General features: G+C 43.6%; 1 protein-coding gene across 11 annotated transcripts in view; it reads left to right on the forward strand.

Annotated features, from left to right (window-relative positions):
- The window catches only part of LOC123956622 (inositol hexakisphosphate kinase 2-like), a 28,635-nt gene extending 9,823 nt beyond the window's left edge, over positions 1-18,812 (forward strand). For 5 of the 11 annotated variants that reach the window (XM_046028951.1, XM_046028950.1, XM_046028948.1 and 2 more), the window contains 4 exons: positions 15,551-15,785; positions 16,421-16,596; positions 16,968-17,143; positions 17,513-18,812. In XM_046028951.1, coding sequence (XP_045884907.1) covers positions 15,551-15,785; positions 16,421-16,596; positions 16,968-17,143; positions 17,513-18,142 — 1,217 coding nt within the window. In that variant the 3' untranslated portion in view covers positions 18,143-18,812. Of the gene's footprint in view, positions 1-13,282; positions 13,432-13,458; positions 14,146-15,550; positions 15,786-16,420; positions 16,597-16,967; positions 17,144-17,512 lie in introns of those variants that run through there. The other 6 variants (XM_046028946.1, XM_046028943.1, XM_046028942.1 and 3 more) reach the window with 3 other exon arrangements.
- The last annotated feature ends 783 nt before the right edge of the window (positions 18,813-19,595 follow it).

A 19,595-nucleotide genomic window follows, 5' to 3' on the forward strand; every position in this document is an offset into this window, starting at 1 on the left:
GATAGTAATTTAAATTTCGAGCAGCACACCACAAAGCTTGTTCAATCATGTTTTTATCAACTTAGAAATATAGCAAAAATTCGATCTATGTTAACTTTCAAGGACACCGAGACCATTTTACACGCCTTCATCTCATCACGCCTGGATTATTGCAACAGCCTTTTCACCTGTTTAACCCAAAAATCTATTGATCGACTCCAGACTGTCCAGAACTCAGCTGCCAGGCTTTTAACCAGAACAAAGAAATATGACCACATTACTCCTATTTTAGCTTCATTACACTGGCTCCCAGTATGTTTTAGAATTGACTTTAAAATTCTATTGATCACTTTTAAAGCTCTTCATGGCCTTTCGCCTTGTTATATTTCTGACCTTTTAGTCCCATACGCACCAGCACGTACCTTGAGGTCCTCGGGCAGAGGTCTGCTGTCTGTTCCAGAGTCTCGACAAACTAAAGGGGACAGAGCGTTTGCTGTCAGGGCCCCGAGGCTCTGGAACAGCCTGCCCGAGGAAATCAGGTCGGCTGAGTCAGTGAACTCCTTTAAGTCCCTTCTTAAAACATACTTTTATAGGAGAGCCTTTCCCGATCTTATTTGACTTTATTTTATCCCTTTTATTTTATTGTATTTTACTAATTTTATATTAATTTTTCATGCTCTTATCTTGTTTTTTATTCTTTACACTTGTTAAAGCACTTTGTAACTTGTTTTTGAAAAGTGCTCTACAAATAAAAAAAACAGAAACAGAAACAGAAAGCCCCGTGGCAGCAGAGGACAGAGATTTATGGGCGTATTCGACCCAGGCCAGATGAGTGCTCCAGGTGGTGGAAGAGCGGTTTCCAAGTCCTGGTTTGCCCTCTCACACTGCCCATTTGTCTGTGGGTGAAAACCAGACGACAAACCAACAGAGGCACCAAGAGCCTGACAGAATGTTTCCCATACCTGGGAAATGAACTGAGGGCCACGGTCGGGGACAATGTCGACAGGTAGACCGTGGAGGCGGAAAACATACTGGACCATGAGATCAGAAGTCTCTTGGGCCAAGGGGAGCTTGAGGAGAGCGATAAAGTGGGCGGCCTTAGAGAAGCGGTCAACAACAGTGAGGATGACAGTGTTACCTTGGGATGGAGGCAAGCCGGTCACGAAATCCAGAGCGATGTGGGACCAGAGACGACCAGGGACAGGCAGGGGACGCAGGAGGCTGGGCGGAGGACGATGGGAGGACTTGGAGCGGGAACACACAGAGCAAGCGGGATAAAAGCCCGGACATCCGCCTCGATGGTGGGCCACCAGAAATGTTGCTTGAGTAAAGACAGGGCCCGGCTAATTCCAGGATGACAGGCGAAACGGGAGGTGTGAACCCATTGGAGGACCTGGGATCGAACAGTGTTGGGGACGAGCAGATATTCCGGAAGACCAGTACCAGGGTCGGGTTGATGCCATCGAGCCTCCTTCACCAGAGACTCGATCTCCCAGGTAACTGTCGCCACCACACAGGAAGGAGGCAGAATGGTCTCAGGTTCCAAAGGAGACTCCTCACAGGTGAATTGTGGTGAATTGGTGTTCTTAGAGCCGGGCTTGTAGGTGAGGGTAAACCGGAAATGATCAAAAAACAGGGCCCAGTGGACTGGAGATAGGCCAGGTTCTTGTGATCGGTCCCAACGATACCGGACCCCTCCAGGTCTCCACTCTTCCAGGGCTAATTTCACTGCAAGGAGCTCTCTGTTGCCTACGTCATAGTTTCGTTCTGCAGGGGTTAGACGGCAGGAAAATAAAGCGCAGGGATGGAGCTTCTGATCCGTATTGGAGCGCTGGGAGAGGACTGCACCCACCCCCGTGTCCGAGGCATCCACCTCGACGACGAACTGGCAAAAGGGGCCGGGCTGCACTAAAATGGGCGCTGTGGTGAACTGCCGCTTGAGCTGGGTAAACGCCAGGTCAGCTTCAGGGGTCCAGGGTGAAGGGGGTGGATGTGGAAGTAAAGCGAGAGAGAGGAGCTGCCACACGGCTGAAGTTCCTGATAAAGCGGCGAGAGAAGTTAACAAACCCCTGGAACTGTTGTACTTGCTTCCTGTTGACTGGTTTGGGCCACTTCGCCACTGCCTCGATCTTCGTCGGATCTGCCTTCACCTGGCCACCATGGATGACATATCCCAAGCAAATCCTAGTGCTGGTGTGAAACTCACACTTATCAGCTTTTACATAGAGCTTGTTTTCCAGGAGTCTCTGTAGCACCTGTCGTACGTGGGAACTATGTTCTGGCATATTGGCCCTTAAAAACCCATCGGTTGTATCGGTTGACCACTATACATTAGGCCCCGTGTCCACCAAAGTGTTTTTTTGTGACGCTAGCGTCTTTTTTCAATTCATTGCAATGGGAGCGCCGCATTTTTCCAAGCTGGTAAAAATGTCAGGAGCGTGACGAGGCGCTGAGCGTCTTTTCCGCGCTGGGCGCTAAGCGCTAAGTGTTTTTTTCCAGTCGCCGAGAGTGGAAAAATGTTCAACTTTGGGAAAAACGCTGCGCTCGTGACTGTCACTTTTTACCCAGCCGTACAATCACAGTGCAGGAGGGGCAGGACAAACACTACACCGAGCACATCCGATCTTGAACGAAACGATGTGCCTCCTCACATAGATGTTTCCTTGCCCGCAAAATCTCATGAACCTGCGTATTGTGCTCTCATGTTTCAGCCTTCTCTTCATGCAGAGCAAGGGCCAGAGCAAGTAGGCCTACGTACTTTGTGGTGACATTTTTACATTCAGTAAAATTAAGTAGGCTACCCTAGTTGCAGCACATCGCCTCCACGGAAATTATGTATCATAGCAACCACAGCATCTCGAAAAAAAACACTTCGCCTCCAAAATGCACCCTAGCGCTCCCAGCTAGGCGTTTTCAGAACAGCAGGTGGCGTTTTCAGCTGGCAAAAAACGCCTTGGTGGACACTTAATGTGGTGTATATTTTACAAAAGGAGCTTAAAGTTTAATAGGAAAAGAAAGTATCTTGCCAAGCGCCATCAAATTGATTTGGGTCCAACAGCAGGTCCACTAATGGCTAAATCAATAAGTCTACATCTAACACCCACAAGTATTTTGCCGGTGACAGGTTATTTACCATCCTGGTGGTAGGACTGTTTTATGTTCCTTGTGCTGAGATGCTGAGTTTAGATGCAGCCTGCACTACAAGCAGGATGAATAGCAGATCCGACACCACCCAGCAGAGTATCACAGTAGCACTCAAGACTTGTATCTGATAGCTCCAAGCTTCTCTCATTTCTCTCAAAAAAAATACACTTCATTTCATTTCAGTTAGCTTTATTGGTGTGAATGTTTAGGTAAACAATGTTTCCAAAGCAAAAATCTATATATTAGCAATAAAAAAAATAAAAAATAAACAACAAAAGAAAGAGAAAAAAGTGAGTGGATTTACAGTATTAGGTGTCCTGGATGAAGCAGTTGCTTGTCTTCTCACCTCAATGATCACATTTCTTTTAATATGACTATATCAGGTTTCAAGCATGACTTCACATTTTTTTCAGTCTTTCCTGTGTTTCCACTTCTTCCTTGTTCCTTTATTTTTTCTTCAGTGTCCCAGTCTGGTCTCATGCAGTTTTCTTCTCATGTTTCCATTTTAGGTATTTAGCTATATCAGTTGAAACATGTTTAACTTTTCATCAAGTTGATGTGCTCGTCAATGTCACTTCCAACCTGAAATTAATATTATTACCAGTGGTAAGCTACATAGTATGCTGGTATATGAAATTATAATGAATGTAGTTACATCATATGCCATTGTGCCAATTTATGCTCCTTCTAGCCGCCTTCTCTTCCTGACGTTCCCCTTGTTCTGTTTTACTAAAGTTATAAATATTGTTCAGTAACCTTCTTTACATAAAGTGTGGCATGGGTTGTGTGGGTTGTGTGGGTTGTGCTGGTGTATCGTGTATCAGTCCCTGGTTCAAAAACTACAAATCCCACATTCTACAAGCCAGAATTCACCAATAACAGTAGAATATTCTTTGATGATTGATCACCAGTGTTTCAAAAAGCTTTTTTCAACGTGTCAAATTTGCCAGAAAATCAGTTTCAAGGTTTTAAAAAGCGTTATAATAGATAATAATATTAATATAATAATAATATTTTCGTGCCCATGCCGAGTGTCCAGATACTAGGGTCTTCACGTCCATAGTCCTCCACTGGTTTTCACACCATAATTGCACACACACACACACATACACGCAGTGTAAATACGAATATAATAAATAGCTTGTTAGAAAACTCTGTTACAAAATATTTCACTGTGCTCGTTCATTGTACACATGTACTTCTTGGGGAAAAAGTTAGCGTAGAGCCTTGCTTTTAAATACATAATGAATGCAAATGCTTTGACACTGTGCTGTCACCATTGCAATGGTCTGTCCTTTTTAGGTAAGAAACAATTCTGTTTTGCTCTGCAGAACAGTGCGAGTGTCTGGAAAGAGCTTTGGTCTGGAGAGTCACACTGAGGGCATGCCATTGTCTTTATGTCTGTGCCCAGACTTTATTACTGTGTGATAAGGTGTATGAGTGCTGTTATTTTGGTAAGAGGGGTGCTTGTGTTTATATTTGGTGTGAGAGATGTGTCAGCATGCTGGATATGTGTAGCCTCACGTGAGGTGACGGGATGGAGGGAGTTGACACGCTGGAGGTGAGGAAATGTCCAGAATTCACGTTGTGTACTGACACAAACATGCAGGCACACACACACACTCTCACACACACAAATACTCGTCATCAAATCCGTATCGTGAGAACATCTGATGCGAGAGTAGGTGGTGTCAAGTTGGCAAGAAAATTAGTGCTTTTATTATTCTCCTCCCTGACATTACCATTTCCGGTTCCCCTCCACACATGCACATGTTAATGTACTCTTCCTTTTTTTCAAGATACCTTTCTCTTTATCTGGCGGAAGGTTAGGCTCAAACTAAGTTTTTTAAGATCCCTGCAGATTTGATTTACTTCTCCACTGTAAGTAATTTGCCACATGACAGGACAACAAATACATTTCAGATTCAGGATTGACAAAACACTCAGCAAAGTTCCACAAATATCACTAACCAGTAAACATGCACTTATTATTAGATATACAGATTTTCACATCATCACTTAAACATGCATACACACACACACACACACACACACACACACACACACACACACACGTATGTATAAATATTTTTTATACATTTAAATCACGATGCGTGATTTAAATCGCTGTCAAATTTAAACTCTTCAATTAAGTACGATATTTTGTGGACATTTTTGTGCCTTTAGTTGAGAGAGATAGGACAGTGGATAGCGTCTGGAAACACGGGAGAGAGAGGGGCAGCAAAGGGCCACAGCGTGGACTCGAACGCCGGTGAGCTAACCGTGCCCCAATTAAGTATATTTGATTGGATTTTAAAAATGGCAAAACCACATGTGAATGATACTTGATTACATTTAACAGTTTAACAGTTTAAAACATAGAGATCTTGCCAGTGTGATCCAACAAAGCAAGCGCTGCTTGTGTTTTCTTCAGGCATTTGAAATGCTTGGGAAAGCTATGGTACCCATGTCTGATGGCAACTCAGGCCAGCATGCCGGATGGAAATGACACTGCATTCAAAACACAAACTGATGAAACCCTGGCCTGTGCCTTTGCAGCATCTGTTGCGTTTTGTCTATCCTGGCAGGCCTTTGATTGTCCACACATTGTCACGGTGCTGCATGTAAGGCCATGGATGGGGTGTTGAGTGTTGCTGACATATGTCAAGGGCCCTATCTATAGCATTAACCAATCATGGATTCAGGCCCAATACAGCAGTTATGAGCCTGGGTGCTCGTGATAGTGATATGTCAATAGGTATCACTTGCACACACAATCTAACCCAACTCAAAGATCCCTGCTAAACACAGAGAGACTATAATGGATATCTGGGGATGACCTGATGTTTACCTGCCCACAGTCTCGGTGCAGGGTAGAAGATATTAAGGCAACTACTTGTTCCATGTGCCTGTGTCACTTAACTGACTGGTGTAATTTAGGGGCTCATGTTGATGGAGATATTGGCAGTAAGACTTTGAGGATTACTTTTACATTACATTACATAAATACATCCTGAAACAACTGTCGTTTTCTGCATTTTTGTGGAAAGGACCACTCACTCCAATTCTCATTGGCTGCACAACTGCTGGCCAAAGTTTGTGATGAGAATAACTGGTTGTTTTCCTCCGAGTAGATTTACAGATTTTTGTTTTGAGTGTGGTTGGTGTAACAGGCCAGAGGTTTTCTCTTTAACCAAGCCACAGTGCTGTTGGGGGAGAGAAGAGACTGCTGTGTTGTCCTATTTATGACACTTCCTAGAAACTGAACTAAAGAGGGGGTTGAGCCAATGCCCTTTGACCTTCCTCAGCTGCAAAGGAGGAACACAGCCAGTTCAGGCCTGTACAAGGAGAATGCTACATCCAAAACGACTTAGGGAATATATATTTAATGTCACTGTGGTTTGTGTAAATATGAAACACATTAAAACAATTTGCGATACACCCAGTAATAACAACATAATACCAGGGGAATCTGTAAGGAATTCAGAATACTTCTAAACATTTAATTAATTAGTAACGCTGTGCCTTACGTTGCTGTCAGTGACTGGCGAGTCTCGTACCAGCAATAAAACCACAGTGGGCATGAGGCATTCATAAGTAGACTAGAGATGTTGAGCTGCATTGTGTCAGTAGACTGACGCCAGCTGAGTCTCTGTCTAATGATTCTGAGAAGTGTGGACAGTTTAAGCCTAAATCCAGGATGTGTGTGACACCCACATCCCCTATTTCCTGTTCAGTGTCGCTGAGCTTCATGGCTTTATAACCACTCCCTCAATTCAATGACTTGACATCGGTCACAAACTTTGGCACAGTTGTGAGTCTAAATAATTAGATAATTAACGAGACAGTTTACCACTGGCAGGAGATTGGTGTCTTCCAGAACAAGTTCTATCTGTCCCCCTTTCCTCTGAACACTCACAGCCTTAATCCTGCCCGCCTCCCAACTGTGTGCATGCTCCAGTTAGACTTCTCACAATTCCAAAACCATCTTCCTTATCCACCATCATCTTCACTGTCTTGCCAGTCCAAACTTCACCGTCTGTATGACATATCTCCAGTATCTCAGATTCACATTTCACTTCACTGAGGCCTAAGGAAATTGGCCCAATCCTGGCCCAGTTACATTTCAGTGTGCCAGTAAACCATGCCGGTGAGTAGGCATGCATAGTAACAGGGCCATGGAACTGGCACACCTAACTTTATTTATCTATTTCATTTAAGGACATCTCAAAGCATCTGCTGTAAGAAATCTCTTTTGCTTGATGTCCCCATTAAATGTTGATGCATACACACCATAAAACATCCACCTGTTCCTAGTTGTCCATTTTATCCCAGTGTGCTTTGGTATGCTAACATTTAAAGATACAATACATAGAGAAGATGACTTGAGTTATCTTCAGACATTCTGTAATGACAGCTCTGTAACATCACTCCTGCTGTGGATTATACATCAATGCAGCTCCTGAAATAAGCTAGGCTGTATCAGCTGTATTGAGATACTAAACATATGGTTTATAGTGTATAGGCTATTAACAATATTAGTAATAGTTCACCATTGTCACTCACCATAGTTTATGAAAGAGAACACTGGAGTGAATAATTTATTGAGGACATTCGGATATTTCTGGTGCTGTAATTCTCATTTGCGAGTTAATTAGGCCAATCATTAAGCCAAAAACCTAGTGTACTCCTTTCATCATAATGTCACTTTGTCTCCTCTTATTAAGTATAGCACTTGTATCTCGTATTCAGTTATAAGCATGGACTAAAAAGGGAAAAGATATTTTGACAAGTGAGGCGTTTCTGCTTTTTGTAACTCGGTTTAATGCTGGATCATCTTCCTGTCAGTGTTGTAGCATCATGTTTAGGTATATTTACTTGCATAATAGAGAAAACTAGGTCCATGGTAGACACGTCTGTACAATTGTGTCGTTACAGTTATAGGCGGGAACTGTCAATAGGACTTCAGTCTTCTGCCCTTTTGGCCTGTGGTGGAAACCAGTGAATTGTTTCCCTTCTGTATGATCCCTGTGTTTATTTGTCTCTTGCGTTTGGCATGGCCTTTGTTTATTATTAGCTACTCCTGAATTGCTTACAGCAGGTGGTATTTTTAGAGGGGGCTTAGGTGTTTGGTGACCCATGAGGATTTGGTTGGCGGGTTTATCTGGCATGATATCATGTGAGGTGATCAGTCTGGAAAATTACCTGACAAATCAGGGTCAGAGTTAGGGTCACCTCACAGGTAAGATCAGCCTTTCTCCACGCCAAGCCAACAGAGGTAGAGCTTGTGTGTTTGTGTATTTGATTGTTGTGCATGGGTTGCTCTGTTCCTGCCTGCATGTGTGATCGACATGGTTTGTGAGGGATCTGCGCACATGAATGTGTGTCTATGCATGTTTCCTCCAGGCTATTGCCTAAATAGGTCCAGGTAAATCCCGACTCATGCCACCTCATTCAGATTATTTGTCTCATCCTAAATCTTTTAAGGCTCTTGAAGGGGATAAGGTCAGCAGTACAAAAACACACAACAAACTAGTTCTCAGAACCAGGACAAATACTAAGCATACACATAATATTTATTAGAGGGATTTATTTATAACGGAGTAGTTGTTTGTAAGATTGTTTACTGGAAGTAAAAAACTTGTGATAGACCTATCCAAAGATATGTGTGTGTGTGTGTGTATGTGTGCTCTTTGTTGCTTTGCCCTTCACGTTCCCCTCTGTGTGTTTTATATCTAAATTCACTCAGCGCCTCCATATTAGCCTCCTCCTCCAGTGCCCATGGCCACACAAGGGCAAAAGACATACCTCATCCATCCTTCCTTCCTGCACTCCCCTCACCCCCACGAACCACCCTTCTCCAATAGTTTGTCTCTTAATACAGACATTTCTAGGACGCCTGAACGTGCTGTAAAGCCCTGTGGATTCAATGAAACATCGACCCTCTTAATAACCTCAGGCATACCTGCTCCCACCCTGTTCCCTTTGCTGCCCTGTTATTGTTGACAGATAAAAGCTCACAGATTAGGTTCGCTATGTGAGCCCTTTGATCTCCCTAAATGTGTTAATCGTGGTGAGAACGTTGAGACAGTTGTCTGCATGACTTTGACTCTGAATAACTGTATATGGAGTAGAAGGTAAAGCATAGTTAGACATATACATAGACAGTTAAGGTCAAATATTGTAGTGGAGGGGACATGACGGCTTTGGCTTAGTGTGCAGCATGTTGCCTATACAGCAGTGAAGGAAGATGGATCCAGGTTTGATATCTGGTCCTTGATCTTGTCCTCAAGGGGCTGCTACAAGCCAAAGACATGCATGTGTAGGGCTGCACAGTTAATCGAAATATTACCAAAATCGCAAAATGGCCAATATCCAAATCGCAGAAGCTGCAATTTTTTGAAGAAGGTAAAGTGTGACAAAATGTAATTTTAATGAAGTACTGTAGAGCTGCAGAGAAACCCCTGCCTACAAATATTGTTCTATGTAAGTAGGGCTGGGTAATAAAACAATAATGATAATTATCGCAATATAATTTTCCTCAACATCAATATGGTAAATGTTCAATATATCGTCAATAAATATTTGGTTTAATTCATTTCAGTCACGAACAAATTAGCACTTAATTTTCCTATTAAATTATTTATTTGGTTGAGAAAAAGGTACTGAAAAACTTACTAATCATATTTGTTGAAAAAGACTTTCTTAATAGTTTTCAATGTTCTACCACAGATTTGTGAAGTGATCCACTGTTTGGATCAAACGTTTGTTACATTCTGGCTTTAAAGAAAAGTTTAACCATATAAACCCCACCTGGTTTCTTCAGTTTTCATTCTGGAGCAAAAATCAGCCTTTAAACTTGAAAGACATAATGATTTGACATTTATCGTGATGATTATCGATATCGAATGATATGAAATGTTTGATAAGATTTTTGGCCATATCGCCCAGACCTAGATGTAAGAAACCTAGATGTTATTTGGTACAGACCCAGCAAATGTCACATCGTCATGATGAATTGTGATGTGAAAGTAATCATTCTCGCTAATCATGAATCATATTGCAAATATCTGTCACAATAATCGCGATATGATTTTTTTATCATATCGTGCAGCCCTAGCGAGCTGGGCCTGTGAATTGCCACTTATCAATAAAACAGCTTGGTAATAGTTTGTGTTTCAGTGTAAAGCATATTAGTGCTAAAGCCAGTAGCAAAACACTGGCTCAAAGCAAATTACTATGAATGAGAGAAACAGAAAACATATTCGTTTGTAGGCTTGGTATTTAGCTATAGCTGCTGTTTCTTTAGTGGTTCAAATAATTTCGATGGCAACAGCTACAGACAAGTATTGAATGTAACTGAGATGTTGGTATATAAGAATGAACCTTGAACCTCAGCTTCGCAAAATGCTTTCATTGAAAATGTGCTGGCCTGTCAGTTATTTGTGTGATGGACTGGTGGCCTTGACTTTGCATGTCCTTACTTCTTCCCTCTTTGACCCTCTATATAGTTATATAGAGTGTTTATGGGGATTCAGGTTGATTTTAATGGGCACATTTTTGCAGTGTCCGCTCACTAGAGCCAGCTGAGTTCCAAAGTGTGGAATCGGTTTCCTAACTGAGCCTGAAATCTTGCTTGGTGTCACAGAAGAAACCAAAATTGCCATTGACTGACTTACAATCATCAGGCTTAAGAAGAGAGCAGATACAAACTTTGAAATCCATTTGCTTAGCGGTTTCTTGATGCACCTTGTTAGACAGATTCAAAAATCTGTCCTCTCCCTTTTGTCAAGGCTGGAAAAGCTCTGATCTTGTCAGGAGGCGTACTTGCACGCCTGTTGCACACTGTGTGGAAGTGAGGGGCTTTCCAGCTTCCTGTTGGCTGCATATTCCAGTGTCTCTGTTTGCGACTGGCACACACCTCCTCAGCACTGTGAAAAGCCCCTGCTAACTGCCTCATGCTGTGCTCAGCCCATTTCTTTCAAGGTCATGGCTTTCACTTCCCTGTCGATCCTTTTTATTTCTGTTGCTCTCTACAGTATGTCATTTTCCAGTTTGGGCTTCAATGTTCCATTATGCCCCTGTTAAATTCCTCTGCACACATTTGAAGGTTTATTGCTTTTGTTGTAAATGTTTGTTTGATTTACATGCATTAATGATTGCTTATGTTTGTGCCAGCTGGCCTGTGAGCTTGTGGATGTCAGTGAGATGAATGTCTGATCTCCATGACACCTGTAGTGCTTGTTCGGCCTGTCAGTTCATTTCATTTCATCATCTGTATGATGAATTATATCACTCTGGTGTCTTGCAGGTTATTCTGATTTTAATTTTGGCCCTTTGACATTGCCAACTCTCTGTCATTTCCAACTCTCTCTGTGATTGTTAACTTTAATAATAGCATGCAATCCAGGTGTTGACATTGACATAGCTCCAGTGCTTAAATTTGTGCCGGAGCTGGCCGGAGAGCTGCTCCAGCACCTCTAAAGTGCACTGCCCTTCTACACAAATAAAATCCAAGATTTCATCCAGGCTAATAGGTTAAGTCTAATGGATTTCCTTATTTACTATTTGATTTGGTAGATAACAATGGTTTCTGTTCGCCCTTTAAAAAAAAATCATGATTTTATAGTCATGCAGCCTTCTGACAACACAAACAGAAACATATATCAATGAGAACACCTGTTTTGTGTGTTGGGCTGTCTTGACACGCAAATTGAAGTGATTACAGGGAGTCAGAGGTGACAAAACAGAGCATTCCCTGCTGAGACTAAGCAGGCCTTGTTTGTCTCAGAGGTCCATGAAGGTGTCCACTGATGAAAGATATCAGAGCAGGAGTTGCAAGGGCCACCCCACTTCTCTGTCCACCATCAGAAAGGAAGCTTTAGATGTGTGTTGTGTGTATGTACAACACATACTGTGTTTAAGTGTAAGTGTGGCTATTTTCTACTTGTTTACCATGGCCTATTTTCCTCTTGTGTCCCAAGAGACAGGATTAGAGAGATTAATGCTGGGCTTTCTGACTCTGTTCCCTGTACAACATGCCATGTCCAACTCTAATGTACAGCACACATGCACACACCCACATGTACGCAACAGAGAAACACACACACACACACGCAAGAATACACTATAACATTGTATATGTTTTGGTAATAATACACCCTGCACTCATCTGTGTTGCATTTTCCGAGCAGTAGTTCAAATCCCCCCAAAATGTCTGTGCACGTCCCTGCAGATGTTATTCTGTCTGCTACGATATTCTGTCTCAAGAAGGGCTTGGAGGGTGCGAGATGAGGTTTAAGTTCAGAAACCCCCTCAAACTACCCCACCGTATCTTCATAACACCACATCCTGACCTCTGTTGTGTCTCTGTTACATCTCCATCTTCTGCTCTTTAATTTTCTATAAATCCTTCATACCGTTATTGAGCTGGGCTCTACTATGGATGGAAGATGTTCACTTTACTGTGGACTTTAAACTAAAGGGAAGGGTCCTCACAACGCTTATTAATTTATGCATTATATAGTCCGTTTGCTAGCATAGTGTTGATACACCACTAACGTTTAGGATGTAGGTGGGGGAAGTAAATACAAAATATAGAAAGTCTGAGAAGTGTTAGACTTCAGAGTTTTTCAGTATCAGTGTATTTACATTTATAGACTCTAAAGACTCATTTGTACAAGTAAATATTTTTATAAAACTAAAGCTTTATTTAGTAATTTTTACATAGTCACTTATGAAGGTGTAAGTCAATTTAGCCATCAGTTCAATGGTATTTTAGACAAGCAACCGATAGCTGGAAACTGGATCTCAGCTGACTGGCAGCCAGAGAGCCTTCGTCTGCAAACGGCAGTTTAGATGGCTTCTAAAGTGACAATCATTAATCAGACGCTACCAAAGCTGTTGGCTCTTTCAGGCCAAGATTTCTGTGTAGTTAGTGAGTAAGCTTGTTTATTTTTGACTGCTGTCAGTGTGTTTTGTTCTGCATGTCAGTTTCTGTCTCCACCTTGTTCTGTTTTTCCGTTCCCTACACCTCACTTTATAAGAGGAAATAGTGCTGCTTTTTCTGTCAGTTGTTTAAACCCTGGTTCATCTTCGCCTTCCCTCGTTGTTTTTATTCTTCTTTCCTCTCTCTCTCTCTCCCTTCCCCCAGACTCCCCCCTCCCACCCTCCCGCTGCTGTCTTTGTTTGCTCACTCCTTTCCCTCAAAGGGTTACCACCCAACAACCTGCTTTGGGTGCTGCTGATTGGTGGATGGCTTGTGATGGGGACGGCCAGAGTGTCAGGCTTGTGAGAGCTTTACCAGTGGTGAGCCAGCTCTCAGCTGTCAGAGAGCCTTCGGTCTGCAGTGGAGACACAAGCAGGATCTGTCTCTGTTTGCTTTATCAGCCCTTGCAGCTCTAGTACAAGGCTTTCTGTTTCTACTCGCCTACAAGAACCGCCAGACAAGGAGTTATAAAGGGGTGAAATGTCCATTAAATCTTGGCTTTTTATTCAGTTCCTCCTCTATTCTCCTTCCTGTCCTTTGTTTTCGAGCAGCAGAATCACACACGAAGCAGATCATCATCACAACAGCAGCTTCTGAAGACATCGTGGGAATAATTTGGCAAAAGCCTGCGACCTTAACACGAGATACCACGACTAGTCCTCTGTGGATCTGCAGTGCACGAGTGAGTGTGTGTCCCCTACCAGATAGGGCCCCTGCCACATTGTGTGTGCGTGCGTGAGGAGGCTAATGCCCACAGTAGTGTGGTCAGGGCCAGAGGAGGATGGGTCCGGCTGTGGAGGCCATGGATGCAGAGCAAAAGCAAAAGCAGCAGCAGCAACAGCAACAGAACCAGCACCAACAGTGCTACATGGAGAAAGGGGTGATGCTTGAGCCCTTCATACACCAGGTCGGGGGACATTGCTGTGTCCTGCGCTTCGGGGAGCAGACCATCTGCAAGCCCCTCATCCCCCGCGAACATCAGTTCTACAAGAATCTGCCTGCTGCAATTAGGAAGTTTACACCCCAATATAGAGGTAATGCAAACTAGCCTTTTCTAATCTCTGTTGTGGCTGTTGTATTTTGCTGTGTTGTTATGCATCTCTGTTTTCACTTGACTTACACATATGCCTATAGTGCAATTGCTCTATGGGATATGTGCAAGTGTTAATTGATGTTTTGCAGACAATAGAAACATCAATTCACATGAGCTCCCTGCTGCTGCTTCAGTGTTGTCTCATGCAGCAGCATGTACCAAACTGTCCCACAGGAGGGTGCTGCAGCTGAGACTGCAAGTGGGCCTCCTACAAGCAAGCCACCTTATAGTATTGTCTTGTTTGTAAGAGGCTGCAGTAAGTCAGGTTTTCTGGCACACAGTGGTCATGCAGAAACAAAGGTGCTAGGCAGAGACCATGAGGTCATCTAAAAAGGTTGACATCGACAGCACTCTACAAAACCTGTTTCCTTTGTGTCTCCAGCAGAGAAGTCAAAGGTGATACTAAACAGTCACTTTCCCCTGATTGTCCCAAAAGCCCCACTGCCGCCTTTAATGTTCACTTCCAAAATACTGAGCCTCAACTTAACATAAATCAGTCTCTCTATCGTCCCTATCCCTTGTTCTGCCATGAATATTTTGTGGCAACAGTGCTTCTTCCATGTCAGCATTTTCACCTCTTTATCTTTATTTTAACTTACTCTCTCAGCCCTCCTCTTCTTCATCTTATCTTGGCTTCTCCTTCAGCCATATTTTGGGACACAATGAGGAGGAAAGGCTGTTTATTATACAAACAAGCTTCAGGAATCTTCTGAACCTTTGCTGTCATGCCGACCATTATTTGTTGTGCTCTTTGTCTATAGCCGAAGCCTGTAGACTGGCATCATACCTTTTTTTTCTGTGTGTGCAGTGTTGCTTTGTGTATTTCTGTATGTATTTTTTGTGTGATTAAATATTCGGTAATAAAAAGAAGTGACGTAACTTTTGTAGCCTTGTGTCATTTGTGTTTGGGCTGTTATTTCATCTATGTTGCTCTATGCTTTTTAGCACTAGACCAGCTTGTTAGCATGGATTGTTTGAGTGTGTATTGATTTACACAAGTAAAAGCCAAAACCTGCACATTGATATTGATTGTTCTTTCATTCTGTCCTTTTCTGTGTGGCTTTGAGAGCTCAGTGTCTCTGTCCCATCCTCTCTTGTATGTTATAGTTTTGTCCAGGTATTGTTGCAACAGATGTCTTAAAGAGATGTGGGTTTAGACACAAACTACTCTGTAAGTGTAACTGTTGCAAAAGGAAACAAGATGAGGATAAGAGATTCTTAGCGCTTAAGAGCTTGTGTTATCTTGTCAGCTTTATTGTGCTTTGATATGACATATTCTCTTCAGTGCTCCATGACACAAATGTCTAACAGAAGTCTTTCTGTCTCCCTCCATGCCCATCACTCAGGTGTGGTGTCAGTGAGCTTCGAGGAGGATGAAGAAGGGAACCACTGCATTATCGCTTACCCCCTCCAGAGTGACACAGCAGTAGATCACGAGAACAAGGACCCCTTGGCCGACTGCGAGCCCGAACGCGAGATGCTCAAGTGGGGGAAAATGATTGCATCCTCGCTGCTTGTGGACGGCGAAAGTTACAGCAAAGATGGCCGAAGCCGCCACTCTCGTAAAGACAAGGACAAGAGGTGAGATCACAGAGCAGAGAAAGCAGTACACTGAGGGACTTGTGGAAAAAGTAGAAGGTGTAGTTGATTCATCAACGGGCGGGGGCAAAGTAAGTCATGTTCCCACTTATTTCAGGGATCATGTAAATTAAACTGAAGATGATGCATCGATCATTTTAGAAATATGACATAACCTTGATCTATTTAAAGCAATCTTTAGTTTTCTGTGAATGGTAAAGCTATAATTGACTAATGACGCACACATTGACTTACACATACAACCTAAGGCAAATCTGGTTCTAAATACTGTGAGCAGCTGATCCTTGGCAGCCAGAGAGAGGGTTACAGCCGAAGGGTTACATAACTGCAATAGATGCATGTCCATGCATATACACAAACACAAAACTTAGTCAGCCTCGGCCTGAGGGGGGTAAAGGCTAGAAGGATGAAACTGTTAGTTAATTTTACATTTTTTGGATGGATGATAGTGAGTGAAAGACACTGTTCCATTGGGTTCCTCTTCATATCCAATATAACTTGTTTTATGCTCTACTACTCACATTCATACTTTCACCACATACTCAAGCACTGAGTCTGTTTTTTCTTTTATTTCTGTGCCTAAAACTAATGAGGCTCTCTCTCCCTCTGCCGTTCAGTGTATGTGGGGAGGATGTGGGGCTGGAGGCGCTACGGCAGGCCGAGGTGCTCTACTACAGACTGGAGCGCAGTCACAGTAACGCCATACAGCTCAGACACAACCCCTGGAGCCTCAGGTGCCAACAGCACCACCTGCAGAAGATGAAGGACAACGCCAAGCACCGCAACCAGTACAGTATCCTTTCACTGACTGAGGGCTAAACTGCCAAAATTCAGTATCACAGTGGAAAGAGATAGGATTAAATGTTCAGAGGTCGCAGGCCAGAGGACATGGTATGCTGAGCCACCGGGACACCACAGCACCTGCCTTTTTGCATGCAGTTGAAATGCAGATGATTATCACTGACTCCACCATGTACCTCAGACCTGTTATCTGATACAGTCTAGTCTTTGTCTTGTTGTCACTCCCATTAGTTACTTGATATTGCCGTGACTTGCCTGTAAGTATCATAATACCATTTATTTGAATGCAGTGACACTTGGAGGGAAAAGCTTTGATCTACATAGTTTTTTTCCGACTTTGGCCTCCTTGACTCAGTTTATCAGAATTCATCCTGCTGGAGAACCTGACGTGGCGGCACACCATGCCGTGTGTGTTGGACCTGAAGATGGGCACACAGCAGCATGGAGACGATGCCTCGGAAGAGAAGAAGGCCGTGAAGATTCGCAAGTGCCAGCAGAGCACGGCATCCTCAATTGGAGTCTGCCTCTCTGGCATGCAGGTGGGTTTCAAGCCAAGACTGGCCGTAGTGTTCATGGCTGGCTAGCGTAGCTTAGCAGAAAGACTGTCAACTGGGGAAAACAGCTAGCCTGCCTACTAGCACTTTTATCATGTTTGTATCATTTTGGAAATATTTCTTTAAAAACGTGACTACAGGGAATCTACCCTGCAACACAGCTCTGAAATTACCATCTGTGGAGCATCAAATGGCAGGGAAATTTGCCATTGGCCATTAAATCAGTAAAGGTGACCCACTAGCCATGAACTATTTATAAACAATACATCACATGTCTGTAACACCTTTGTTACAGAAGTAGTCGCCATTCTTGCTCTCCTTTTCAAACCTCTCCATGGTTCTCCATCCATTCAGGTGTACCAGTCTGACACGGGCCAGCTGATGTTCATGAGCAAGTTTCACGGCCGCAGGCTGACTCTGCCCGACTTCAAGGAGGCTTTGTTCCAATTCTTCCACAGTGGACGGCATCTGCGACGTGAGCTCCTCTCCCCGGTGCTGCACAGGCTCAGAGAAATGCAAGCTGCCCTGGAAGCCTGCGAATCCTACCGCTTTTACTCCAGCTCGCTGCTCATCATCTACGACGGAGCGCCCCAGAGAAAACACACACGCCAACACACTGAGGACGGACTCTCTGAAGAAGAAGAAGAAGAAGAAGAAGAAGAAGAGGAGGTGGAGGCTGAACCAGAAAAGGAGGAGGAGGAGGTGGGTGAAGTTGCAGGTGCACTTGGTTTTCCTCATAGACCGTCCACGTCTAGCGATGGCACCAGCAGTGGCGGGAGCTCCGGTGTCAGCCAGGCTCGCTTGTCCCGCTCAGACCCCCGCGGCCCTGTGGTGGACGTGAGGATGATAGATTTTGCCCACACCACCTGCAGACATTACCAGGAGGACCGAGTGGTGCACGAGGGCCTGGACAGCGGCTACATCTTTGGTCTCCAGAACTTGATCACCATCATCTCCGAGCTGGAGAACCACAGCACAGACTGAAGACTGACGCAACACATGCACACACATTCAGACACAGGTGCACAATAACAATAACTGACCTTTGGGGAAAAAAGAGGAGGACTGGACTACAGAAACAGGGAGAGATTTCTCCTCTTCACAGTTAGACCTTGTTGTAGCTGGCCTTTCATTGGAACCCATTTCTGCCGTTGGTGCTTCTTGATGTTCCTGTTCTGTGTGTCCGTCTTGGGGATGTGAAACAGACCTGCACGCAACATACGCGAGCCATCTGTGTGACTGATGCAGTGATTTTACCTATCGTCATCATTCTGTTTAATCCAGTTCACCGTTAGGGCAAAAGGGTAGGCAGCAAATAAAAGCAGTTTGAAGTCTGAGACAGGAGAAATGTTTTCATTGTGTCTGATTCCAAAGAAAGTGTCAAGCATTTTGCACACACTAGCATGCACTTTCAACACATACAGGGCTATGTGAGAGAGCAGGGGTTGTATGTGAATGAGGACAGAGTCGATGGGAGGAGAGGTAGTGAGCTCACACCCTCCATCCTTCTCTTTTGCCAGATCATTCTGCCATCCATCTTTCCCTGTTCATCTTCACTCACAGAGACTATATTCATATGGGTATCATAGACAGAGTTATTTCTTTATTTGACATGTTTCATAAAATAAACAAAGTTCAAATGTTAGAATGTGAATGGAGAGTACTACATTCCATGTTATTAATGTTATAATAATGATATGAATTAATATTGTTATTTGACAGGTTTGGATACCTCTATCTTGTATAAATGTGTTGTGCACAGGGAAAGATTAAAGACTTGGGTTTGTGCTAACGTCTGTGTCTTCTTTCATATTTGGTGTTGCTTGTGTCTTGTGTTGCTGGAAGCTTTTTAATCATTGGGTTGTAGAAAGAATCCACAGACTTCCTGCTTACTTGAAATTTAAATGGCGCAGCAGTCAAATTTCATGCAAATATTCCGGATGTGGGGTTGCCCCCTGGGTGTGTACATGTATGATGAGGGAAGTGACTGCTTTCTGAACTCAAGCCAATATGAGCACATGAGAAAAGATGAATTAATATCTACACATACACTGGAAAGTATGATAGGACTGCAACTCAATACGAGCATGCCGTCAGGCTGACTCTCACCACCTGCTGTGCAGGAAAATAACTATAGCACATGCCAAGCCTGAGGCCTGCTGCAGATACATCCTGTAATGTTGTGGAGTGCAGCAAAGACACAAGATTACCCAAACATAGACTTCTAGACTCAGTCTCTATTGCGATGAGATGTTATAATAGAAATGGGGGTTGTTCAGGCAGGCGAAGGATGACACCCTGGCCTGCCTCAGCCAGTCGTGGTCATCTCCAGCCAGTCTGAGGCAGATATGAGCGGTGTTGAACAATCTACACGCAGAGTCACAGGCTCTGTGTGATGTGAGGAATACTGGCGTGGAGAACAGCTATTAAGCAGACA

This window comes from Micropterus dolomieu, linkage group LG18 (assembly GCF_021292245.1).
Source record: "Micropterus dolomieu isolate WLL.071019.BEF.003 ecotype Adirondacks linkage group LG18, ASM2129224v1, whole genome shotgun sequence".
NCBI classification, from domain to species: domain Eukaryota; kingdom Metazoa; phylum Chordata; class Actinopteri; order Centrarchiformes; family Centrarchidae; genus Micropterus; species Micropterus dolomieu.